Source organism: Syngnathus typhle, linkage group LG7 (genome assembly GCF_033458585.1).
Source record: "Syngnathus typhle isolate RoL2023-S1 ecotype Sweden linkage group LG7, RoL_Styp_1.0, whole genome shotgun sequence".
Classification (NCBI taxonomy): Eukaryota; Metazoa; Chordata; class Actinopteri; order Syngnathiformes; family Syngnathidae; genus Syngnathus; species Syngnathus typhle.
In genome coordinates, this window is record NC_083744.1 from 9028546 (window position 1) to 9054898 (window position 26353).

Sequence of the window (26353 nt, forward strand, 5' to 3'; positions counted from 1 at the left end):
AAACAAACAAGAGTGCAGTGACAAATGTCAATAAGTTAAAAAATTAAATTAGTTCAAAACACTTATGATTTAATATTTTAAGATGCAATGCTGAAAAAACACAAATTAATAATACATGAATTCATATATATATATATAGTAGAGATGTATGTGTGTGTGTGTGTGTTTGTGTAAGTGTGTGTTTGTGAGTGTGTGTGTGTATGTCTGTATATGTATATATGTATATATGTATATATGTATATATAAATACATACATACATATATATATAACATTATGCAGCTCATAATTTTAATCAAGCCTCTTTTAACTACCCAAAAATGAGTCACAATTAGTTGGAAAATAGTCAGGGATTTTGGTTCACACAAACTCGTATTGAATTCTTGTGAGAACAGGCTCATCTAAAACACTACAACACAAAAACAGAAACACAAGCTAGTAAACAGCTACTAGGGATTTGATCGCAAGTGGCCAGGTATGACATGTTTTGCAGCTCAATATCTAAGTCTGACTGATGTTCAACATAAGCAAAAGTGTTTTTTTTTCCCAGTATGCCTTAGGGCTGGGCAATTACGGAATACTTGATATCGAAGTCCCAACTATGAAACATGATTATTGAGTGATTTCAAAACATAATATTTGTTCAACTTTGAAAATTCAACTTTAAATATAAATTGAAAGATCAACAAACAAACAGAAAATAAATGAGTAACGTAATAGTAAAATAATAAATCATTAAAATAATATCAATAAATAAAACTGAATTAACATCTGTTCATGCTGTGCCCTGCATGAGAGCAGCACACGCTTCAATAAATATAATAAGAGTAAAACAAAATTGTGCATTATGATTTCAGAATTACAACTCATTTTTACGAATTGGGAAGAATACATGTCTTTGACTATTGTTATGTCTTCCAACAGTGTTTTTGTAAATTATTACTATAACTAAACATCTTTACCAGAACATTTTTTTTTTTTTTTAAATCTGTCGATAGGATTTTACCCGACTGCTAGCCTCAGTTTTATTAGCAGCATTTAAATATACAATATGTGTAATGCATTTGGTTGTGTGTTTAATTTTACAACAAACTCCCAAGTGCGGTGTCACAAAACATTTTAAAGCATGCTTGATGATCATGAGACGCCAAAATCAGAGTTAAATTTCAATTCATTGCCCAGCCCTACTATGTGTGTCTCTCTAGCCCTAAAACCATACAGGTCTATCTAGACGACCAGAAGCACACACTATGCAGGGGAGACAATATAGTGGAATTTCAGGCATTAACATGTATTGAAACCACAAAGCTCTATTGTTGTCAACTGTTTTATTAGCCCAATCTGTAGATTTAACAATGTTTTTTAACCATACTGTTTCAAAAGAGGATTTAAATGATTATTTATTGGTCAAATGTAATAATTTATCTAATACACATCTAATTATGATCATAAATGAATGAGTGGTACTAAATACACTTAATGTTTTATTTTTATTAAAATAGGATTTGAAATAGAAACTGTGGTCACAAAATAATGTAAATACACAGTATTTTTAAACCTGTTAGTTGCCTGAAATTCATTTCTGAACCTCCTCCTGCAAAATACCTCATCGTCTTTCTCCTTTTTGCCAACAACCGCTTTTCCTCGGTCTCTTTCTTTGAGCCTCTCTTTCCCCTTTTTTCTTTCTTTTAATTCCTTCCTTATCTCCTTGTCCATTCTCTCCTCCTTCAATGCCTCCTTGTGCATGCCTGATACTAGGTCAAAGATGTCCGTGTGTCGCTAGAAATGGAAATTATTCACAAAGAATGTTTTTAAAAAGAAAAAAATTGCCCTCACTGTATCACTGATGTAAATTCACTTGGAAAGCATATTTTGTGTACTTCAGTACTCTCATGAGGTGAAACTCAGATGCTTTCACACAATCTCAATATTTTAGGTGTTGATGAAAAAAAAAATCACTTCAGTAAATATTTGATTTCTGCCACTACAGAACAGTGGTGTGAAAGATGCAACATTCATAATGACTCACATCTGCCTTTGACTTCTGGGACGATCTCTCCAGAACGTCGTCACATGACAGGTCTGAATCCTCAGAAAAGCTCAAGTTTCTACGTGACTTTCCATCTGTCATGCACAATAAGCAGATCCGAGTTAACTCGGTGCACCAAGTGGCACCCAAATCTTTTTTTAACTTCAACGCATTCATCTTTACCTGCCGACTTTCCAACGGGGGATGCTCTCTTCTTCCCAGAATCCTGATTGGTAGAGCCGGACGACGGTGTACTGGGACACGACTTGTCATCTTTCTTTTTTTTGTCCTTTTTGTACCCTGAGAAGACAGTCTTCCACAAAGACTTGTGTTTGGGTGGTGTTTCTTCTGCGCCCGAAACCCGGCTTGCGTCATTCTTTGCCTTTTTCTCTTTTTTGTTTTTGCGGGGTGAGAAGAGAGAACTTCGTTTCTTGCTCTTACTCGTGGATGAGCTGTCGGAGGACGCCACGGAGCTGTCCAAACTCCTGTTGCTGCTGAAGAGACGCTCGGGTAGAGTCTCTACTTTCTTTGATTCCAGAGCTTTGACGGCGGACGTCGTGGGAGATACTGAAGACTTGTTACTTTTCCCTGACAGCTCCGGGGTGACACTCCAGGCCACTTTAGGGGAGGCCCCCTCTTCTATGTTGGACTCTTTCATTTTATTTAGTTGCTTGGCCATTGCTTCTTTAAGAGCCTGACTTTTAATGGACTTTTCTCTTGCCCTTATCCTCTCCTCAGCTATTTCTTTGGCCTCTGGAGAGAACTGAGTGGACCGCTGCGTTTTAGAGACTGGGCTGACAGGAATAATGGGTTTGCCATTTTCCATTGCAAGAGCCAGGTGAAATGGAGGCCTGTCTACTTTGACCTTGCTGGTAGGTGGAGTATAAAACTTATTCATTCTCGTCTCGGGCGTTCGCTCATCAAAATGTTCCTCCACATCGTCAGCAAACGGAATTTCTGCCACCGTCTCCACAAAGGACTTTCTCAGCTCCTCTGACCGAGGTTTCTTCTTCTCCCTCATGATAACTGCGGATGTTTCTGCAAGATCTACTGATGGCGATGCCAATTTCCTGGGTGCAGGTTTGGGTGCAGATATAGGACTCGGTTGGGTCCTCTGTGCAGGAACAGGAGTCTTTATGGCTGGCGGTTCTTTGGCAAGCTCGCATGGAGGTTTTACTGTCCCGTTTCTCCAAGGGACTTGGTGTTTTTGTTGCCTGAGTACCGCAGGGGATTGATTAATAGGCACAGGTGGGGGTGGACTGGAGGGCGGGGTGAGCATGATGGAGTCGGAGGTAATGTAGCTGTCGCTGTTTGCCGTTTGGCTTGTTGCCAAACTACTGTTGAGGCCCAGACCTGAGCTGCTGCTAAATTCTTTTGTGTCAGTAACATTACTTTTACCCTCCACAGGGGCAATGGGTGTAATGACTTGACCTTCAAGAGTGATGTTGAGTCTGCGAATTACAGTGCGTCCAGGCAACGCAGGCTTTTGGTCCTCAAACACATCCAGAGCCTGTTTCTTCGCAGGAGTGGAGTCTTGTGTTGGACTCGAAACAACGCTCTTCTCCATGACTTTACTACTGCGGTCTAAAGGAATAAGACCAAGACTCTTTCGGATCTCAGCACTCTTTAACCAAAATTCCTCAATAATATCAGTCTTTTTAGACAAAGATTCATCTGCTGAGGAATTGTCAGAATCTGGTGTGGCTCTGTCACTTCTGGCCAATGGTGTTGAAGTGACGTTTGAAATTGGCTGTGTTCTGACTGGAGATTTAGAGGCCACAGGTGATGAAGGTTCATGGCAGGGCAAAGGTTGTGCACATATTGGGGAGAGTGGGTTGCCGGTGAGAGGGCAAATTGATCTGTGAGGGTACACCGGAGACTTAGGTGGGCATGTTTCTGGTAGTGAAGCAGGCTGGGAACGGATTGGAGAGGCTTCCTGTGACTTTACGGGGGATTGGACAAGAGGCTCGACAGATGGATTAACCGGAGAGCTGGCACCGGAGTTGGATGGTAACTTGGTGAGAGGCGAGATGGGAGATTTCACGGAAGCAGCAGCTGGAGAGGCAACGGGGGAAGGGTTAAAGACAGGCGACGGGCCGTTGGAAGATGGTGATGGTGTTATCTTTTCAACTTTCGGTTCCTCAAAAAGTAGCAGTTCTGGGAAAAAGCAGGTGTCTGGAGACTGCACCTGAGAGTCAAAATATATTTCTATTAACTATAAATAAAGATAGTTCAAGAAATATTACACACTTTTGAAAAAAGTGGATTGAGATTGTCTGACCTGTCTTTCAGGCTCTATTGCAGGTAAGACTGGTGATAGAACGGCATCATCTCCCTTTAATATGGGTTCAGTGCTTGATTGTCCTGAATATATTAATAGGAAAGATGTTGGTATGTTTGTCATATGAGAAATACATCCAAGTAATAAGCTTAATTGAATGACTAACGGCATGTACCAATATTTGCTGCCAATCCCACAGTTTCATATGTTTTGTCTTCCTCTGGAATAGTTTCCCTGTGCAATGGCGGGTGCAAACGTGCCTCAGCTTCAGCATCGGAGGGGATGTCATCTAGAATTAAAATGTCATTAATAAAGTAGTTCTTCAATTATTTCTGGTTTAGAACTTTTGATAGAAATTTGGTGATGAGTTCATCTACTCACCTTGGTCTATTTCAGTACCAGGTTCCATATCTGGGCTATGTGCTTCTGCTTCCAGATCGTCATCCTCACAAGGTTCTGGTGTGACAGAAATAATACAGAATAAGGCCGTAAACGTTTTGGTCATGAATATTTGACAACACAAATTAAACATTGCTTTTATCTATCTGCTATCTTTATAGCTGTTTAATTTGTCAGACACCACAGCTGACTGGAAAAAGATCCAGCCAGGGGGATAAAAAAAGATAAAACTTTAATCAAGATGAAGATTATTGTTGAAAATAAGTAATAATAAAATGGCCCAGAAGAAATACTTGTTTCAAAAGAAATTATATTATACAATATAAAATAAATAAAAGTAAATGATAGTAAAAAGTAAAAAGCAGGGTTACAGCATAGCTTAAAAGAGTCATGCATCTTCCATATATAATAAAACAGAAGCAACCAAAATATAGCATGAGTTAGAGCAAGGATGAGCAACTGGCGACCCATGGACCGCACTTGATTAATTTTTGAAAATAAAAAAAGGTGCTAGCCTTTACTATAGAGCTATTAGTGATAACGGACATTGCTCGCCAGTGCCCCCAACATAAAAACTGTTGTGCATCAGAGAAGAAAATGCTGCCTTTCAGGTTAAATAGCTTACATGGTCACCAAAATTAAAGGCAACTCTATCTGCCTAGTTTGCTTAGAGCCTCTATCAGTCATGAAAGATTTCCACTCCAAATGTTCTTTTCCTCACAATAATGGTTTGTTCGAAGAGCACAATGAAGTACTAAATTTGTGACTTCCAAAAGCATGGCTACACGCAACACTTTTTCAAAACTTAGGTACATGTATGGCGGCTTAATTGGACAAGAGGCTGTGATGGATGGTTAGTACACTTGCAATGCAAAGGGGATGAACTTTACTGCCCCCTTACTGTACTGTTTTTAGACAGATGAGTGAGTCAGCCTATTAATTTAGGAAAGCAAAACATATGGTCGTATAATGTGCGGAATAAGTTCGTGCACTTTGTTTGTTGTTCAGCAGTTTTGTACCATCTTTGAAGGGAATTTGTAATGCAAGAGAGCCCGTTGCGCAGGGATTTTTTTTTCCAATCCAATAACATTTGCTTATCTTTGTAGTTGGGAAGCGGCTCTTTTATATGAATGCATTTATTTAATGACTCTTATGTACATCAAAAATGGTATATACGCACACATTTTGTCCTTATTGAAAATGGCAATTGTGTCATATCTAGCTAGGAAGCACATGGCCCTGTGTGAACCTTCAGGAGTACTGATGGAAAATAATAACCCTCCCCATCTTTTAGGTTGCCCATCCCTGTGTTAGAGTATAAGCAGCGGTGTATTATATGGCATCTTCATATAAAAGACACTGGAACCCAAAAATATCCATCACTGTATGCAACTTACACTTAGTTTAACACCACTGCCTACTTTGCAAATAGACCAATTAAAGCAGCGTTCAGAACAGCTCAAAGAAAACCCAAATAATTCACCCATTAGGGCAGGAAATAGAGTTTGCAGGAATCGACAGCTACCTGTATCAGCAATGTGTTCAATTAAAAGGACAACAAAAGTGTAGAAGAAAGACATTTCAGGAGTTTGAAAGGGTGAGAAGACAAGACAAAAACACAAGTCATGAATAGACTACAGGGAAATTAACTCTTTAGAATGGCAGCCTTCCAGCATGCTTGTGAGTGTGTCGTTTGTCCATGCTGCAACAGGCCAGCCAAAAGACAGCGAGAGATAGACAGCGTCTTAGACAGGATGTCATGATCCTTTGAGATTCTGTGCTACCTCCAGACATTGAATCCAACCAGACTCGCACTGCTTCGTGCCGGGCAGACGTGTGGGCAGGGGCTACATTCAAACCAGAAGATACAGCTCAATAGGGGATGGGTGTCAAAGGAGTAACAGTAACGAAACAGGAGACATGGGACAAAAAACAGAACATAAAACGACAAAGTGGAACTACAAAAATAAAAATTCAAAAGCATTGACAAGAGGGTTACGTGGTCTACTGGAATGGGGGTTGAAGAACTTTTTAACCCCAGACGAACAACAATGACTGTAAAAGGAAAATTAAAAGAAAGCACATGATTAGACATTCCGGGAGCAATGTAAGCAATGTAACACAAATATAAGAAAAAATGGCATCAGGTTAGTCAGGGGAAGGTGGCTCCTCCTCTGATATAATTAGACATACTTAAATCCTTATTCCAGTGTGGTCAACTTGTCTAGGGTGGGCCCAGCAAAACTTTCCCCAAACTTGGCTCCTCTGGGTGCTTTACCTGGAAAGGAACGCTGTCTGAGCTCAACGGGCCGGGAGGCTGAGGCCAGTTGGCCGTCTCCATCTGTTTCAGAGTCTTTGTGTGTTCCTCCCACATCCAGAATTGCAAGAGGATCCAAAGGCTGCAGGATTTGTTGAATTTGTAGGTTCTTGGCTGAATGAGGGTGTCATGCGTATGTTTTACGGATGTAATTTGGGGCGGACAAATGAAGAACAAGTACAACAATAGAGTTGGGGAAGGTAGAGAAAAAGGAGAACGGGAGGATGGGAAAAGACAGGACAAAATGACAAGGAAGAGAGAGAGGCACAGAGGAAGTTAGAAGAAAGATACAACTAGAATAATGGAGGCACAGCTGCATGCACTAGAATAGACTGCAAAAAATGCCAAAACTGTCAAAATTAAGGTCAAAAAGAAATTGTAACTGTTAAAATGTTAACCTATAATTTCAGCGCAGATTAAGGGGGGAGGGGGCTGGCATTATTTGATTAGTATTAAAAGCCACACAAATGAGAATGACTTATTAGATAGCAATTGTACAGTTACAGTGTATGTGTGAAATTGCAACCAAAAAAAACCCCAAAGAGGCACAATTCTTGAATAAGCAGACCAAACCAGCCGGCATTCGCACACTCATATGAAACGGCAAATTAATCCACAAGCAGTCGGCAAATTAATCCACAAGCAGTTTTGCTGCTACCTTTAAAAGTACAAACATCATCTTCATCTGTGAGGCACTCCAGCCAAAGGCCTGACTGGAGCTCCCTGTCCCAGGGGCAGTAATCCCCCTCTGCCAGCAGGCGGAGGCAATGGGAAAGGCCCACCCCAAAATAAATTCACACAAAATTTAACAGAAGGGAAAAGGTGGAAAAAGTAGGACAGAAAAAAGAGGTGTTGAGACATTACACATGAAACTGACTTCAAACAAAAGTACAGCTCAGCATGATCCGGACTTGACAAAACAAATGTTAAAAGACCAATGGGGAAAAATAAATTACAATCACAGTCACAACTCTACCTTCGCTTGACTCTTCATCGTCATCTTCCTCATCTTGTTCAGCGAGAGCCTCATCCTCTACATCACCACCTCTAAGTTGGGTGTGGAGCAGTACTGCCTCCTTCCAAGGGACGCCTCCAAGGTCTGAGGGGCTGTGAAGTTGCTGCTCCTCCTCCAACTCGACTTCCACCTCTTCCTCCTCCTGGTCATCTTGTTCATCATCATCATCCATGTCTGAATCTGAGCTACTGCAAAAAAGAAAAAAAATCAGGCAAGTGTTGTTTCCTTGCAAACACAGATTAATGAAGAAAATGTGTCTATGTTAGCACTTTCCTTCAATCCAGCAGTAGTAAAGACATTTGGGAAAGGATGCTCTTAATCAAGGCACAATTCATTTTTAACAATAGCCTATCCAATTTTGCTGAAGTAACTGAGATCAAATTCATCAAATTAGTGTAAACCTCATCACCATTCGCTTGGAACTTGTCTTGAAGGTCTATATTACATCTAATGAGTTTTCTTGCCAAATCAAGAACTCCCATCTGCATCGCGCAAATCTCAGATATGTGGTGCTAAAAGTAAAAACTATTAACTATCCATTTAATATTTGAATTATTATTGTTGTTAGTTTTTTTTTCATCCTCCATCAACCCTTTTGGCCTGATTTCCAATTGTTGTTTTTTGCATACCTAGGATCTTCAATCATTTGTTTGTGATAGATCTCATGGCAGCGAGTGTGTGTTTGTATATTTATATACTTGGAATTTAATCTCATTTTGTTTTATGCAACTTTGTACACATGTATTTTTAAAGATGCTATAAATAAATAATTGCTATCATCATCATATATCAGAATGTTTCTTTAAAAAAAAAAGAAAGAAAAAAGAACATTTGTATTCCAGCTGTTACCTGGAGCCCAGGTCAATGTCCGTGGGTTTATCCAGCACACTGCTGAGATTATGCTCTGCCAGTGTCTCCTCTGGCACCTCCTCCAACTCATCCTCCCTTTGCAAGGACAGTCGGTAGTTCTCCAGCTCAATTCGCTCGGGTGTTCCACGAAGCCGCTTTGCGAGGCTTGGCTCCTGCAGGCCATTGGCTTCCGGTACTGAGTTTGAGAAGAAGAATGCGGAGAGAGACCCCATGTGAAACATAAGTCTTTCAGAAGGGCACGCCTGATAACTAAGTACAGTTGACCACACCTATACGCAGAGAATAGCCCTCATATCGGCTTGCGAAAAGCGAAAATTTGCATCTTATTAAAAGTGGGGGGGGGGAAGAAATATATATATTGTGTTTCACAACAGCTGTCACCATAACAAAGGGGTTTACAGAACAGAAATTTGTGTTTATATATTTTTTAACCCGAACAATTCAATAATTTAGTGCGTGTGTGCTCATGTGTGCGTGAGCATGCGTGCGTGTTTGTCTGAAAAGTTATTAACATTCATTGCGACCATGGCTCCACAAACTTATATATATGCATACAGGACAAAGTGACAAGAAGACAGCGATATTTAAATCTATCACTGAATTTATTGAGTTCGCTCTTACTTTTAAAACAAATATCAACAAACATATACAGCATAGCACATCATGGTGCATGGTAGGTGCTTTGCCTTTTTCCCAACCTGAGAAGCAAATACTAAAACTTTATTATTCTTACTTGGGAGTCATACTGATTGTGTTAAGGAAGTAGTTCATCATTCTTATTTTCCTAGTGAACTTCAATTGAGTTTATCTTTTCACCGCAACAAATCCAGACCCTAAAACTGCTTTCTAACTTCATCCCTGACAGACCACGAGAAATTTTCCCAGAACTATTTACATTTGTCTGCTGAAAGTGAAACCGCTAAAGCCAAGTTGTCAGGGATATCCCTACCCGTGGAAAGTTTGTTGTGTGACCATGAATGAGATATTACCTGGTTAGTGGGATACCACGCATATTGATTTTATTTACCATATTTAAACCTACAGTCAAATTGAACTCTACATACACTGTTACAGGCCCGACTTAAGTCCCTGTGATGAGTCTAAAGCCTCCATTCTGCATTGAACATCAAACAACTACGTTTGTTATTGCAATGCTAATAGTGCTGCAATATTTAAAAAGAGAGCTTGAAGATACAGTAGAAGTGCGCAGCAGAGAAGGTTCAATCACAGGCACTAAATAAAGTAAATCTCAGCTGGCAGTTTTAAGATGCTCTGAAAGGAAGGGTAAAGGTAAAGCTCACAAAAGCACTGATAGAGGCAGACACTTGGTCACAGAGTGGTAAGTCGACTAGTCTAGTAGGTTGTAGCAAAAGTGAGTTACTGTTTCACAGAGAAACATCAACAAGCAGGCTTTATAAGAAACACGGCACACGGGGAGGAGGCAAAGTGAGCAGACACGGGCCACTAGTGGTTACATTCACAAAAACAAAATTTGGAAAGAGGTTCTTCACTGAAACATGCATGGCGAAAGCGTTAGCTTTACTGCCAAGGTGCAGGGGAATTCATTTATTTTTTACATATATTTAACATTTCTACCACAAAAGCTGACTTAAAAAAAAAAATCTATTCAACTCTTTAATTTCCAAGACAGGGGGGGGAAATAACATAGTTTAAGATGCATCATTCACTTTTTAAAGAAGACTGCGAGCGATGCTTCAGCTGCCAGTGCAAATTTAAAAGAGGACTACAGGCTTTAACATAACAAATGATGCATCTTAAAGGAATAAATCATTCACTGAGACAATGAATTACACTATTTACACAAACACTCTGCAAGCATAGGGAGTCAATACAATCAATCACAGGAGAAAGTGCGAGAGGTAAAACTATATTGTCCAACAGAAGTCAGTGAGGAGGAGAAGATAAACAAGGAGAGAAGAAAAATCAAAGAGGGGCGGGAGGGCCATGCTAAAGGATGTTGAGCAGGGCATTGATGGTGAAACAGCAGAAGAGATAGATGCAGTAGCTACACAGGAAGGGAGAGTCAAGGGGGTTGTGTGCCACCTGGTGGCACGTCGAAGACAGCGCGCGGCAGAAGGAACGCAGAGAGACTCCGCAACCCACAGCCGTGCCCTTTTGGCACGGCACAGCAGCCATAGCAATACAGGAAAGTCGGGTACCTGAGGGCCGGATATCGGCTGAGGGTCCTGCCACTGCCGTCGCCCTTCCGGGGGTATCTACCATTGTCGCAGGAGTTGTGGGCTCCTGGTTCTCCTGCAAAGGTTGAAAGATGGTTGGTAGCAGCCCCAAGCTGATGGACCTTACCTTTCCATTCAACTATTTAAGAGACTATTTATACTTTTCTTCACTTTTTATTAACAATTCCCATCAATCATATACCTTAGATGTGCTTGGAGCTGGGGTGGGAGAAGGTGCGGGTCTCTTTCTTTGAGCAGAGCCAGACAGACGATAACAGTAGTGTGGCTTGCAGTAAAATTTACCTGTAGACAGAAATATTATTTAAAAAAAATGAAAAAATATACGATTCAGCATACTACAGCATAACCGATAGACTTTTTGCATTTCTTCAGGAGCTAATATTTACAAAAGACAGATACAAAAAGGTGCTTATATTTCTGCACCTAGGCCGTTGAAAACGCCTCATTTACACTCTAAGGATTGTAGCCATCAGCGTGTCTATCAAAATGGGCATGAGTGAGACAATTTGAGCAAATGGCGAAGGGCAAGTGGAAGTATTCCTCCGATTGCTTTAAGCATTGTATTTTGGGTGGAAAGCAATTATCTCTTGATGTTTCATTTTTTAATAATATGATCAAGTGGTCATGGCTAAGATCTTTCACATACAGGTGGGCTCAATAACATATTGAGAATAGCTTTAGCCTTACCGTCCTCCACATCGAAGGCATAGGAAGACAGTCGGAGTGTGGTCCCACAGTAGTCGCACTTGAAGCAGCTGCGATGAAAGAATTTCCCTTCTGCGCTCAGCCTTTCCATCACGTACACTCGTTTCCGGCAGAAAAAGCAAACGTCGCTGCCTCCGATATTGACGGGGAATTCTTTTCTGAGGGAGCCCTGTGGAAAGATATTTGAACACGTCAGCAACCGGCAAAGTAAAAGCACTAGCGGGTGGTCATATGTAACATCAAGGCCCAAACTCACACACGCAGCAGCTTCAGAAACGTGCTGATACAAAGTGTAAAGTGAAATCTCATTATGCATTACTATCCAGAGGAGCTACAAACACAGCACTATCACAAACTGCTGATACTTGTTGAATATGCGCTCCTATTATCACAGCAACCCCTGAGCATGACTACACATTAGACAGATCAATCCACTGAGCACGACTACACATTAGACAGATCAATGCGGTCACATGCCATTGATTGCTTACCAAATCTCTTTTCTCAGGTAATCGTTTGGGCTCATCCTGCGACTGAAGCTGATTGGCTAACTGCTCAGCCAATGAGCTAACTCCCCCTGTGTACATCCTTACATAGTGCTATGAAAAGTATTACAGGGAGAAACAGAAGAAAGTGATGCAGGAAAATGAAAAGACAACATAAAAAGGGGATGCAGATGAGAAGGAAGGAACACAAAAATGGGTACATGCAAGCATTGGCGTCATTCGGGGAAATGTCACCAACAAAGTAAAGGCCCTGCTGCAATTTAGGACTAAAACAAATTCACTAAGGACGGGAATGAGCAATTGATTTGGAATCACAAAATGTTTTCACGTGGAATCCCACTTACGGCTGGTATCTGTAGTTATGTTACCAATTAGTTTCAGACTTGACTTTAACCAACTGACACCATCATACACCCCAAGTTAACAGTGACTAAACTACCACCAATCAAAAAGTAAGTTAAGATGAAGAGAAGGTTCGGTCTAGGACTTCAACTGAAAAAAACATTTTAAGTATCGTAAGAAAATAATACGCATTAACCCCAAAAGCACGTTGTATAAAAAGTCTTGTTCTTTGGAAAGGCATGTTTTTAGGGAGCCGAAGGGGTCATTTGCTACATTAATTTAGATCGGTCATGTTGTTGGGGCAGCCCAAGGGCTCCTTTTGCCGTCTGTCACCGTGAATTCTCACACACATCAAAGTCTGTTGACATTTTATGAAAGAAATGCAACGACGACAAAAATTGGGTCAGACAGAAAGTCGCATGAAATCGAAGGGTGTAAAATCGAGGTTCAGGTCTCGTTTGAAGTCAAGCAAAAGGAACGAGGTTCCCAGTTCATCAACATTAGCATGTCCTTAAAGAAAGGCATTATAGCCCTCAAGGGGAGACAGCTCACTCAGTAAAGTTGTCCAAAGAACTTCTTGAGAATGATAGTGTGTGAACCTTTTTCTATCTGCTAAGGATGAGGATGATCAATGATCCCTCTCAACCTGCTCGCTCCTAAACCCCCTCCTTTCAGAAGGAAAATCCCAGAGTTTTGCACGTGGGATGATATCTCAGTCCAGGGACAGCGAGTATGCTGAGGCTTTTGAACCCTGATGAAGATGCACACCAAATGCAGGCAGACTTGCGTGCAGTAAAAAGCACTTTTCAACCATTGATGTTATCAGTACAATGTGTGGATGTTCTTGTCTGTGCCACTTGTCATGTTGCGATGCTGCCAGGCTTTTTTTAAGGGTTAAATGAAACTTTCAAGAGTTTAAAGCAATATTATTTTGATCTTTTCAGTCAAAACTCACGCACATGCACGCACACTCGCATACAAAAATGGCTGCAACAGAACTGCACAATATTAGATCATTATAGACCGAAGCAAACGTGAAAATCTAATGTTATAAATTAGTTACTACATATCAGAAGCACTTGAAGAAGTAAGACTTTCCTGGATGAACACGGGGTATAGTGTGTGTTAGCGTCAATACACTGCATTTATTTTTCAAAGCCAAAAAGACGCTACCTGTCTCAAGGCGTCAGAAGAAAGAGAAGAATCAGAGGCACTTTGGGTTCGGGCCAGGTGCCACTGTTCCATGAAAAAACCTGAGGGTTTTTTCTTAGGTTCCATGACAATTGGGGGAAGAATGAACACATTTTTGTTTAAGTAGTCAATTAGTAGTGAAGATTAATCTTGGACCTGATTAGGTCCCAGATTGTTAGCCTGTATAGCGTGCTCTGCAACTGGAACAATATTTGTTTCTCTATAATGTAGTCTTATTTAAGCACCAAGAGACTGCATTTATGTTCTCAGCAGTACAGAAAAAGTGACATTTCAAAAGAAGAAGACAACAGTAACAATAATGACGTGCATGTCTAACCAATTTTAGATAATTCCTGATACACTGTGTCCATTTAGTCAGGAGCAAGACGGGAATTGTCCCCCAGAAACCATTCCACAAAATGTGTCAATGCGCATCAAGAACTGAAAAGATAAAAAATGATCAAAGTAGTAAATAATGACGTTTCACCTTGGGTCCAGTTGACTTGCCCTCCAACTGAGAAGCAAGTTCCTCGGCCCTTTCCTGAATACTAAGCATATATAAGGGCATTGGGACAGCTGAACACAAAGACTTTGCTGGTTTCTGCAGGAGAATACATTAACCAATAACCAAATGTACGTTTCAAATCAGGAACATTATTTTGAATGATTATAGAAAATGGTTACAAAAGCAAAAACTATGTTATTTGTGTTAGAATACATATAATTGTTCGACATTCGTTTCAATGAGGTTACACTAAAAAGCTGACCTTTCTACAAGTTTCAGAAGAGGAGAGCGACGAGCTTGAGTGCTCAGTGATTCCTCGGGCCAAGTACCACTGCTCTAAAAAGAAACGGGACGGCTTTTTCTTGGGCTTCATAGATAAAGTTCAAAAGGGGAAATTAGATGATTAGAATGTGCAACTACTAGACTGTAAGACATTAGTATCAAAAAGGTTGGGCATGAGCATTCCCAATTTGAATAATTGGTATCCTACAATTGAATACCACGTTTGATAGTCACAGCACAGCCATGCAAAGTGTTCACCTTGGGTGGCTTATCATTTTTTCCCTTAAACTTGGAGAAAAGGCGGTCAGCCCTCTCCTGTATACTAGGCACATGGATAGGTCCTGGATCATTTAGATGCAAAGGCTTCGACTCCTACGCAGGAAACGCCATTAAAACTCGACATCATTGGCATACAAGTAGCCATGTAGCTTAGTCAATACTACGCAAATAATATTCGTGCCATGACAGGTCGAAGAAAATATGAAAATGTGAGTATCCAAGCAGTCCTTTTACCCCGCAATTCACGGGCTTCTCGTAGTATTCAAGCTCCTCTTCATCTGGAGTGACATCCAAATGCTTGAAGGCAAAGATAATTTGGCTGGATGAACATTTTGGCTTAAGCAGAAATAGTCTAAAGAAAAGAGCTGTGCATGTTATTTCGGTGTACGGCACCCTTGTGCTTGATTATGAATGGTTCTGCCAAATCCCTACACATTTACGCTAATGTTGTAAAAAATAATGTATGATGACAGGAAAGAAAGCATGAGAGCACTATTCTAGAATTACACAGGAAGAGAGGTCATGTTTCAAACTAACAACAGGCATCAACAGGTTGAAAGCGAGTCAGGGTAAAGTAGATGGGCCGAGATAGGCAAGTACAAATGGACAAACGCAGCAGAATGTGTGTCACCTCGGTGTGGAGAGAGAGCGAAGAAGTGGAGTAGGAGGAAGAAAGGAGAATGGTTTTCTTTGGGCAGCCTGAGCTGGCTGCTTGGTCAGCAACACTTCTGGCCTTGAGGGACGAGGAACAGCAGATTTAGCATCAAGGCGATGACGTCTAGATTAGGGATGGGTGAATACCGATACCAGATACCTAACAGGGCCGATAGCATTTTTGTTTCAAGGTATCGGGTACTTGTGAAGAATGCAGATACCAGCCAGTTAAATCAAGAACCAAAAGCAACAACTTACTTTAAAAAACAATACAATCTGACATTAAGTAAGGTACTAGAGGTATTAGTCCTCAATATCAGTATTGAGTAATCAAGAGTGAATACTTGCAACAGCATCGGTCCGGAAAAAAAAAAGGGTATCGAGCATCACTAGTCTAGTGGACCAAATCAGTTTCTTATTTTTCATCAATACCATTTCAAAAGGAATTACACCAACTAACAACTCATCACAAACAAATTATTTCAGTGGGGAGCTGGATACCAAAGCTATTGATTAGTTTTAGCACATTCATAACATGCACACGCACACACACTAACAGCAGCAGCAATACGAAAAAATGAAAATCCCCCCCAAAAAACTTTGATTCCACTGGATACTATATTGTAGACATATTGCTCTTTTCCATTATTGTGCCATTTTACGTTAATGGTAACTAAATTCTTGGCATTAAATGTTGACAGATGTTAGTTATTGGATCTTTTGAAGTAAGGAGTGAAAATGGGGCTTCGAGGGCGGCATGGAATTTTGGCGCCAGTGTGATTTTGTTCAATAAATAATGTGCTGGAACGTTTATAGTTGCTCTTGACGATATGGCATAATTAGTTTTCCATTGCCGTAGTCTAGTTTGTGGAAGATGCTGCAAAATATAAACTGCCCGGTGGATGACTATACAAACTACATTCCTACTTAGTTTTGCAAATCCATTCACTGCACTAATAAATATTTGGATTTACTTTAATTGGATGGGTGGATAATTTGAACATGTACTGTACATTAGTTGCATATGTTATGATTAAAATGTTTAAACCAAAATATATCATTTGATTATTGTGTGGAAAACAGGGGAAAATTACATCAGTTTACCACATTTTAATCTTGAGCAAAAATGAAATATTGATACCCCCCAGCATATCTCGGACAAGGTGAAACTGGACCTTTGAGGATTAGAAAGGGTTGGAATGATGGAGTACTACTCGGGGAGCATCACTAATCATACCTGCTCCCCTCTGTTGGGCAGCGTCTGACACTTGATCTTTTCTTGGTAGCGAATGCTCAGCTGCTCCTGCTGCTGTGTGCGTTTCTGAACCAGGACAGGAGAAGCAAGGGGGGAAAAATGCTCACACCTTTTTTTTAACACCACACAGCAAGTATCCTATATCATCTTTAGTAGTTCTGTGAGTAATACCAGAGATTTGCAATGTTAATTAGGGACTCACACAAGTTCAAATCAAATTTGATGATGCTGAACATCGTTAGTTGATGAGTCGCTGGGAATCTCTACAGGGAAAGGGAAGGTCACTTTTTTACCTTTCTCCAAGCTGGTACAGGTGCTAGGCGGATTGGCTCGAGGGGTTTTGGTGGTGATGGGTGCAAGATACAGTCCAGATTGGGCAAAGAGTCCCCCTTTGTGGTTGTGTAAAGATGAGGAATAGTGGTCGGCAATGGCGTAAAAAGGCATGCAAGCCATCATGGAACAAACCATGATGGAAGGTGAACAGGGAAGAGAAACACACAAAGAAGTGATGGATGGATGGAACATCCATTATGTGTTCAAAACTAAGAAAACAACAGCTGTGGCAGGACCATGCTAAAAGAGCCATAACCATCATAATACACATTGACAAGTGGAATAGTTAAAGGAACATTTCAATAAACTGACATTAGAGACAGCCGCTTTGTTGCACAATAGGCAGTTTTTGACGTACTGTACATTATGTATTATTCTAAAAGAGCCTGAAGGGTTAAGAGTCGTTCTTTCTGCTTCAACAATGCTGCCCAGTGTAGCTATAACACTCGTCCACACGAAGGCTCAAGGCTCAAGCAAGAGTCCAGCACGGTGAGGTCGCCTACATGGAGCAGGAACAATAGTCTGCCTGACCAATGTCCGTTCCGGACCGCATCTCATTAAAGCAAGCGCCTACACCCTCCTCATGAGACAAACGTCTGGTCTCACTGTTTGAGCAAAATATTTGACATGGGAATGAAAAACAAAATTACACAAACTGTAGTGTACATACCTGTCTTTTCAGTCCTGAACCCTGCTGGGGAGCATTTTCCTCAAATTTGGCAAGCAGCTGGGTAGCCATAACCTTGACTTTATTGTTGTTCCCTCCAGCAGTAGAGTCCGTCTTCCTCTCTGACAGGAGTGCAGGAACAGCCGGTCTGTCCGCCCGACTAGCCTTAGATGCTTCCTCCTGGGAAATAAATTAAACATTAGTTTTGTTTTTCTCATGAACTACACAGTATCTTTAATCTTTTTTTATTTAGACCCCTGCAAAATAAAATAAAATCATGCATCTGCAGAATTTTCTTTTCATCCCAAATTCACTGGAGTTCGCGGTACCCAAAAACTCACCACAAGGCCCATTAAATATCACATTTAAATTTTCTCGTTCCCCTTTTTACAAGATTTGCATGAATATTGGGTGTGAGCAATGTTAATGTTAATGTTCCATCCATCCATCCACATGCTTTATAAGAACTCACATCTTCAGACTGGCTGGTTTTTCTCCTCTTCCCCAAACTGTCAACCTCCTTCTCCTTTTTGTCCTGTTGATAAAATATCATGCTATTACTCCAGCTGTAACAACATCTATTTAATATTTAGATTCTTAGGTTGCAACTCTGACCTTGGGGTTACGTTTCCTTGAGATTGCTATGCTCTGTCCAAGTTTACTAAAGAAGGAGATAGGCGATTTGGTGCTTGCCATAAGAGCAGCCTTGTCTTCTGGACTCAGATTTTGTTTATCTGAAACATAAGACAATGATAATAAAATGCTGACACGCACACACGCGGGATTATAGATGATTCCATTCTAAATGCTGACATATCAGTACAATCTCATTCTCACCTCCAGGTGGCAGTGTGTCCTTAAACATCTCATAGAACTGACTGAGGTACATGACCATTGAAAGTTTGTCAGGCTCCACCACAGACGACATCTCCTTGCCAGTCATGCACGGTGAGATGCCAAATTCTCGCTCGGCCACGTCAAAGCCCAACTGGTTGTTCTTTTCCTGGTCTCGCTCATCCAGAGTGTCAAAGTCACTGTGGGTGGTGAAAAGGGAAAACAACAACAATGATAAAAGTTGATAAAACTGAAACACACAGTGTCAAGATACTAGGCACTGCTTGGGCAATTTTTGTCACAAATTGTGAGCAATAATTTGAGGTACAGGCAAATATTTTTTTACTTGCCTGAACAAAAAGAACTCCCTTATACAATTTACGGAGAAATGTTGAATCTTATCGAAACAGTTGGATTCTATCCGTGGCCACAATGCATTGTGGGATTCTAGTTAAGGTAAACAATTTTAAGATGAAAAGAAAAATACTAGTATTTCAAAGCTGAGGCTTTGTCATAAGTTACTGCAAACAAGACAGCAGCGTCCGGAAATTCACTCTCACCCACTCATACCACTCAGAGAGCGAGTGTGTATTCAGAGAGGAAGAACGTGCTCCCCTCCAATTAATTTACGAATGCAGTCTAATGTTATAAAACAATCAGCAATCTCTTTCCAGCTGCCTAATGCAATGGGTTCCGGTACTTCTTTGTTTGGGGATTTCTGAAAAACCAAATGGCACATTTGAACTATGCTGAGTCTTGGCATGTCAGTCTGAAGCAGCGCATTCTGAGAATATTTCCAAACGCACCCAAAATAACAGAACTGGGATTTTGGGTACAAATCAAAGCTCTCCTGTTCTTGGCCTCTCTTTTTGTAAATAAAATAGGCAAAATACAGATTCTGCTGAGGATAATGCAATCCATATGTTTTGCGTGGCACACAGTTCTCTCCATTTTTTACCATTTAGAAAGAGTACATTCAATCAAGCACTGAATGCAGCCTCTCAAACCTCATTTGACATCCTTTTACACAGTGTAAATGTAACATTCAAACTCCCAACCCTGAAGCGGCTGTGACGACACTAAAAACTTTTGTTAACTCCTATGCTGCCTCGAGAGACCACTGAACGAACATCATAGCTCTATGAGCACATGCATGCATGTGCGTGTGAATGCCATTAAGGAGGAATGCACTCTCAAGGAGTCCATTATGAGTCGTGTCTGTCACCTCATTACTGATGCATAACAAAAAAGGCTAGGTCCAAACCAGACAACAGAATTATGCAAAAACACAACAGGCCGGTCACCCCAAACCAATTTAAACTGGGGAGACTACATAATTAGAAGTGTGGTAAAAAAAAATTTACGCTGTACCAAGTTGCTATACTTGGTTTGGGCATTTGCGCAATTCAGATACTCACATGAGATCTGGCCTGTATCGGTGGATGAGCGCACACAAGGCGAGGCCGCTCTTCCATGACATGGTGAGGTCTTTGACGCAAACATTTTTGTATCCTTCTGTTTGTCTCTGGCACCAATTGAGAAGTTTACTGGACCGAGCGATGGATTCTGAAAAGACAGGAGAATACAGTATTGCATTATCCCTTGACATGGATGACAACCATTTTTGCCTAGCACTGCACAAACGCCATATGGAAAATGTAATTGGACACACCTCTTAATTAAACAATGCATGTACTACGACAATTAGGATTTCGCCTACATCACTTTTTTTTTTTTTTAAATAACATGCATTTGTAACTGTACTAACGCATTCAGGTAGCATCTTTACATCATCATTTACAGCAGTGCTGTGGGAGCATGAACGTGAACATTGCGCAACATTACACAACATCAGTGTACATAGTACATTCCGTTTTTCTAAATGATATTTCGATTTTCTCTGGATAATTGCTTTCTTCCAGTTTGTGTTTGTCTTATTTTGATTAAAATAAATAATCATCAATAGACTGGTATGAAATACTTATAATGTGATACATTCTTCTGCCATCCCTAGGTGGAAGCTGTGATACATCTTTTTGTGGTGTAAACGATCAGCATGTTCTTTCAAAGTGCCAATAGTGTCATCACAAGGTGTCCAGATAATTTTAACCATATAATGCATCTCCTGCTGGACTAAAATCTTATCAGTCAGGCTGAGGCTGTGCAGAGACTCATTACTCGTAAAGGCTTCATCATCCATAGCTTTATAAGCCACGTTGGTGCCAGTATAAACCAGTTCATCAAAATTCAGGAAACGTAATGAACCATGAGGGGTCAAATGCTCACAGCCATAAAGATGACATGGGATGAAAATGAAAAGGTTAGGAGAGGATGCAGAACTCAAATCCTTGTTGAACGTGTGAATGAATGAAAGTTGAATGTAATGTAATGAGTCAATGATTAGTTAGTATGACGCAAAATTATTTTCATGTTCCAGCAGTTACAACATTGCTAGTCTTTGAGCATAAAGTAGAAAACCACAAATTTGTTAGAACTATTCAACAATACCATGCATTTGGGTTTGTGTTACCTTGCAACTGCTTTTCAAGCAGACAATTGTCTACAGTGGAAATAGGCCAGCATTACATCATTACTTTGGAGAAGAATCCTTTACTCATGAATTATGAAATTGAATTGTGTATTTGTATGCATAGACAAGGTGAAGAAAATACAAACCATTCCTGGTCAACTTTGGTGTTGATGAGTTGATCACATTCTCTCTTTCTATGCGCATCTCTGCCGACTCTCCTGTGTCTATGAGGTGCCTTACCTGCAAATGAATCATTTTACAAACGTTGCATTGATTAAGAAGTCAGTTAGAAGCCGTGAGAACTAAGGTGAATTGCACAACAAATTGACTATCGACACTTGATACCATTTTATTTTAATATTCAGAACAATCATAAAGCGTTAGGGGCATACTAAGTTAGCGTTTAGGGGTTTGTGTAACATTTGGCAGCTCTGCATTTTGCCATATTCACAGTTTTAATTTGTTTGAGGCACAAAATACCAATTTTGACTTGTAGATTGTGCTCGGAAACAACTTTTTTGAGTCTTAACTAAGTAGTAAAGTAAAATTTTGTGGATAGTGTCTTTTTGGTAAACAATAAAGTAAAGATATGTGTTTGTTGACAGACTCACCTGGCTAGGTTTGAGGAAGTTAAGGCTAATATTGGGGTAACGTGTAGTGGGATCCACGCTGTATTGACTGAAGTTCTTGCTGACATTTTCTGGCGTGGTCTGGGGCAGTAGACGATAAATACTCTCCCTGAGTAAAAAGCAGACGTTTCAAAACAACTGGTCAACTTGATTACTAATCCAATACATGGATTATTTCAAGTAAGACTTAACTTTGAAAAGCGGCCATATTAACTCCATATAAAACCTGTTATATAAGCACGCACACAGCTGCTGAAGAGTCACATTCCATTTAGACCCACTTATACTAATATCAATAAGAAAAATGTGAGTGAGGGTTCAAATCACAAATGGGCACATGTCTGACTAAACCACTCAAGATTAGAGAGGTGTGTTTAAAGAAGAATGTGAGAACGTTGAGTTTGGTGTGGCTGCATCAGTGTATATACACGCCCACCTCTCAGAGAGCACTTCTAAAGGCTGTTTTCCCTGAGCCCAACTCTTCACCATCCAGCCAGAGTCCATCGCTGCCAGGAAACCTCGGGCAATGCCAGTACCCATTGGCCAAAAGGGCTGGAGACAGCAGCGCATTTAGCTACCAAATATGGCCACAGAACAGCAAATACAACATTGTGAAGAGCACTCACCTCCAATAGGCTGTCTCCTACTAACGCCACCAGTAGTTTGTGGCCATGGCGCTGGCGCACCATGGCGGCACTCTCCGATGCATACATGCAGGTAAAGTCAAACATGGCGACATCGGGTTGGCCGTAGTGGTTGATGGCAAAATCCATTGCGGGAAGCTGGTGGTTGGTTGAGAAATCGGCCGCCTCACGGGCGTAAGACAAGAGGGCTACCTGATCCACATTTGCTCTGGAAAGCAGCAGCTCTGTGTCCGCATAGTCCTACGAGAGTAACGATAAAAGGAAGTAGTCAATTATGACTCTTAAATAACAGAAACTCTGAATTTTCCTCCAGGGTGATAAGAAAAAGAAAAACCTGAAAAACAGCAACATGGGACTTCCTGGTGGTACACCTATGGCCTGCAGATACCGCCTCATGCTACCACATGCCATAACATACAATTTCGTAAAACTGTATCATCTGCAGAGTAATACCCACCAAGTGTGACCCACTTGGAGTTACATTGGAATGTTTGTGTCCTCTTTATTTACGAGTAAAAGTATCTACCGCCTCAACCAATTGTAGCTGTGACCATTGTGCCAATGTATTTCAAAGTTTGATATGCCATGCTTTATACAAGAATTCAGCTGAGGTTCTGGAAAATGTAATTTAGCTATGATAGCGATTGAAATGTAACCAATTGTTGTTCGTGAACTGTACCAATGGTCTCCATCAATGATTCAACACAATATTGTGGGTATTGCAGGTTTTACTGCCTACCATGGAATGAAAACCACAGCAAGTAGTAACATGATCAGTATGTTGAGATGCTTTACTGCACAAAAACATTGCAGTCCCAGTTATGTCAGGATTACCAGGAGTGTCAATCTCAATGTGGACTGAACAATTTCAAAGGTCATGAATTCAGACATACAAAATATTGGGGGGAAATTGTGGAAAGTGCATTGCATGGTAAAAGGGAAAATGAGTACGAAATTGCATGGGACATTAGGAAATGACCCCTGAATATCACAGCTCACCTCTTAAACACACACAAATTCAGTGGCTGTCATAAATCACAGTGCAACTCAGCATTTTGAGCGTTTGCGTGTTGGATGAAGTGCTCTTCACAAGTCTCTCAAACATGTAGCATCAAATCACTGCATGCTTTGGGAGTGACCTGTTCTCATTCCGGGCGGTAAGGGGTACATTCTCTGGGCTTCGAGCTCTCAGGGTGTCGAATGCCAGGCTGGAACTGGTGGAAGGGGGGGAGCGGCCGAGGTTGTCAGTTGATATAGTCTGACGGAATTATGTGGCCTCGCTTCTCTCCTGCCAACATTTTCCCTCTTCCCTTTTCTTCCTTTCCGTGAAGCAGAGGGCAGTTAACTTTGTAGAAAATGAGTTATGCTTCCACTTCTTTTAAGTGGTTGTGTATTTTTACAGTTACCTCTGCCATGCTTGTATTTACTCCCAAAAAGATTTTAAGCAGAATGGCAAACACACCTTTTAAGTGGTTTACGACCAAAACACCAGAACATAGCTGTGACACACCTTGAGTAATGTTTGTATAGGAATGCGGATGAAGTCTTTTTGTGCTTTCCTGTGGAAGTGACTCAGGGAGAGGAAAGAAAACATCTGTATCGCAAGGGGAACAAAGACTAAGTCTGAATCCTGGCCATAGTTGGCTTGCTTAGACCATTAGGCTGTTAGGGAAAACAGAGAGGACTGAAACAATAAATCGGTGTCAGCCTGGACGTGCGTGAAGCTACTGTCTACTAGACCATTAATGATATTCGGCAAGTGTCCATCAGAAACACACAAACACAGGCACACACACACGCAAACTGCTTTTTGATCACTCACATGCAGAATGACTCCTTTCTCCAGCAGGCTTTGTTTTTTGGCAGTCATCACAAAGTAGTGCGTGTCATCCTTGTAGTAGACAATGTTTTCAAGATCAATACCTAAAATAACCAATTGAAAGGAGTGTTAGATACCAAACACAGAATGTTTCCCCATTGCAGCAGCAGACTACTATGCCTTCGGCGGAGGACAATAGAGGCAATTATACGACACAGAGCTACGGGAACATCGCCATGTCAGCAAAACTGTGGACAAAACTGGTATCAAAGCTTTATAATTGGACTGACAAATTAGGGAGGGTGATGACTGAGAGCCGAAGGTCTGACAATCAATATCAAGTTATTGTGTTCTACTCTGCAAAATTGCAAATTTTCTGCACTTCACACCTGTCGCTTCTCTGAGGTCTTGAAAAAACTTCTGATTGAAGATGAAGGCCACTCCGCTGATTTCTTCAACCTTAGCCTCCGCTGTCGTGTTCCTATTGATGAAATTTGCCGTAATGGCGATTGCAAGTTTGCCGCGGAACTCCTTCCGTCGAAACCCTAGATGACAAAGCAGATTAGAATTTTAGAGGTGAAATAACCTTCTATTATATAAATTGTACTATTTTTCTTATTTCATATTATCAGACACTTATGTCTTGTCACCGTGGGATAGTGGGAACGTAATTTCGATTTCTTTGTGTGTCTTGGCATGTGAAGAAATTGACAATAAAGCAGACTTTGACTTATTATCAATCACAAACAACAACAAGAAAAAAAAGACTACTTTGATTATTCAATTAGCACTGTAAAGTGGCAGAATCCTTGTCCCTCCAAAACCATTACTATTTTGGAAACCAACAAAATGGCATGTTCCTTGAGTCATTGATATTCCATGACGGCAAAGCGATTTTGAAAACTTTAAATGACAGACAAACTTTAACAGACCCAGGTAGGGACTGACTGATAAAGACATTTGTGAAAAAAAAGTGAAACTGACCAAATCTGAAGAAAGCAGGATATGGCCGGACGTCAGCAAATTACAGTATGCAGCAACAAAATGTACAAATTGAGGGGATGTATGAAATGAAGATGAGGTGTTCACAACAGGTTTGAAAATGAGCACCAATGAACCAAGAATAATGTTGCCATTTTTGTTTTCTAACTTGTTTAACATGCCTATGCTCAAGGCTGAAGTAAAAGAAGACAACAACTTGCCTGGCAGCGTGTTTCTTCTTCCATCTGCACCAATGATTACATCAAACTCCAACTCGTTGACAGGGTGTGTCCTGGGGTGGACCTCTGCCCTCCAGCCTATCCCTGTGAACACACACAATGTGCAATCACATAGAAACACAAGATTAAAGAAAAGTTGTTCATCCAAAGCACTTTTCATTTATATGAAGTTTGACCCACTTTCACTCTCCTGGTCCTCAGGAGGTTCAATAAGCCCTTTGAACTCTGCGTTGACATGAATTTCAATGCCCAGGAGGAGAGCCACTTTGAGCAGCATGAGCTGAAGTTGACGAATACCTACAAAAACAATGACATAATCACTCCTACAGACACGAGTCAACAAATTATTAATGAAAGGCAAAGTCATCAAATACTTCAAAACCTGAGTGGACAGTCACATTGCGCTCTAGGCAACTTACTGATATGATCAATTGCACCGGCGCAGAATTTTCCATAGAACTTCTTGGCCCCAAGGCCCCTGAGGTCCTGAATGGTAAAGGGCCAAAGGTGTAGGACATTGTTCCTGGAGAAGGCATCCCTCTTCTCCAACAGGACTACTTTAGCACCCAGGAAGGCGAGCTCGATGGCTGTTCGTAAGCCACATGGTCCGGCACCAATGATGAGACACTAGTGCCAAATAGAAGTATCAAAATTAATACATTAATCGACAGCAAATTGATTATCAAATTAATTGTCTCATATTTTGATAATCAAGTCATCTTTTAGAGTCTTGACTAACGATTGTCTAAACTTTCTGATTTCAGGCTCGCAAAAGTAATACCCGCATTTCTCTCATCTTTCATGAAAGCAGACTGATTTATCTTTTGTGT

At 40.7% G+C, this 26353-nt stretch overlaps 1 protein-coding gene across 26 annotated transcripts in view; it reads right to left on the bottom strand.

Annotated features, from left to right (window-relative positions):
* mical3a (microtubule associated monooxygenase, calponin and LIM domain containing 3a) overlaps positions 1–26353 on the bottom strand; it is a 60227-nt gene that overhangs the window by 17547 nt on the left and 16327 nt on the right. For 8 of the 26 annotated variants that reach the window (XM_061284060.1, XM_061284064.1, XM_061284070.1 and 5 more), the window contains 37 exons: positions 25943–26150; positions 25704–25820; positions 25506–25607; positions 24693–24848; positions 24307–24407; positions 22467–22724; positions 22277–22392; positions 21823–21949; positions 21358–21451; positions 21212–21241; positions 20100–20247; positions 18685–18881; positions 18463–18581; positions 18320–18382; positions 17851–18027; positions 17141–17236; positions 16830–16913; positions 15570–15671; positions 15173–15235; positions 14918–15031; positions 14640–14744; positions 14360–14473; positions 13855–13947; positions 12325–12432; positions 11816–12002; positions 11310–11410; positions 11090–11183; positions 8889–9084; positions 8001–8227; positions 7683–7772; positions 6986–7138; positions 6492–6554; positions 4690–4764; positions 4484–4597; positions 4309–4391; positions 2211–4215; positions 2028–2122 (listed from right to left, as the gene is read on the bottom strand). In XM_061284060.1, coding sequence (XP_061140044.1) covers positions 2028–2122; positions 2211–4215; positions 4309–4391; positions 4484–4597; positions 4690–4764; positions 6492–6554; positions 6986–7138; positions 7683–7772; positions 8001–8227; positions 8889–9084; positions 11090–11183; positions 11310–11410; positions 11816–12002; positions 12325–12432; positions 13855–13947; positions 14360–14473; positions 14640–14744; positions 14918–15031; positions 15173–15235; positions 15570–15671; positions 16830–16913; positions 17141–17236; positions 17851–18027; positions 18320–18382; positions 18463–18581; positions 18685–18881; positions 20100–20247; positions 21212–21241; positions 21358–21451; positions 21823–21949; positions 22277–22392; positions 22467–22724; positions 24307–24407; positions 24693–24848; positions 25506–25607; positions 25704–25820; positions 25943–26150 — 6375 coding nt within the window. Of the gene's footprint in view, positions 1–1603; positions 1778–2027; positions 2123–2210; positions 4216–4308; positions 4392–4483; positions 4598–4689; positions 4765–6491; positions 6555–6985; positions 7139–7682; positions 7773–8000; positions 8228–8888; positions 9085–11089; positions 11184–11309; positions 11411–11815; positions 12003–12324; positions 12433–13854; positions 13948–14359; positions 14474–14639; positions 14745–14917; positions 15032–15172; positions 15236–15569; positions 15672–16829; positions 16914–17140; positions 17237–17850; positions 18028–18319; positions 18383–18462; positions 18582–18684; positions 18882–20099; positions 20248–21211; positions 21242–21357; positions 21452–21822; positions 21950–22276; positions 22393–22466; positions 22725–24306; positions 24408–24692; positions 24849–25505; positions 25608–25703; positions 25821–25942; positions 26151–26353 lie in introns of those variants that run through there. The other 18 variants (XM_061284087.1, XM_061284061.1, XM_061284062.1 and 15 more) reach the window with 18 other exon arrangements.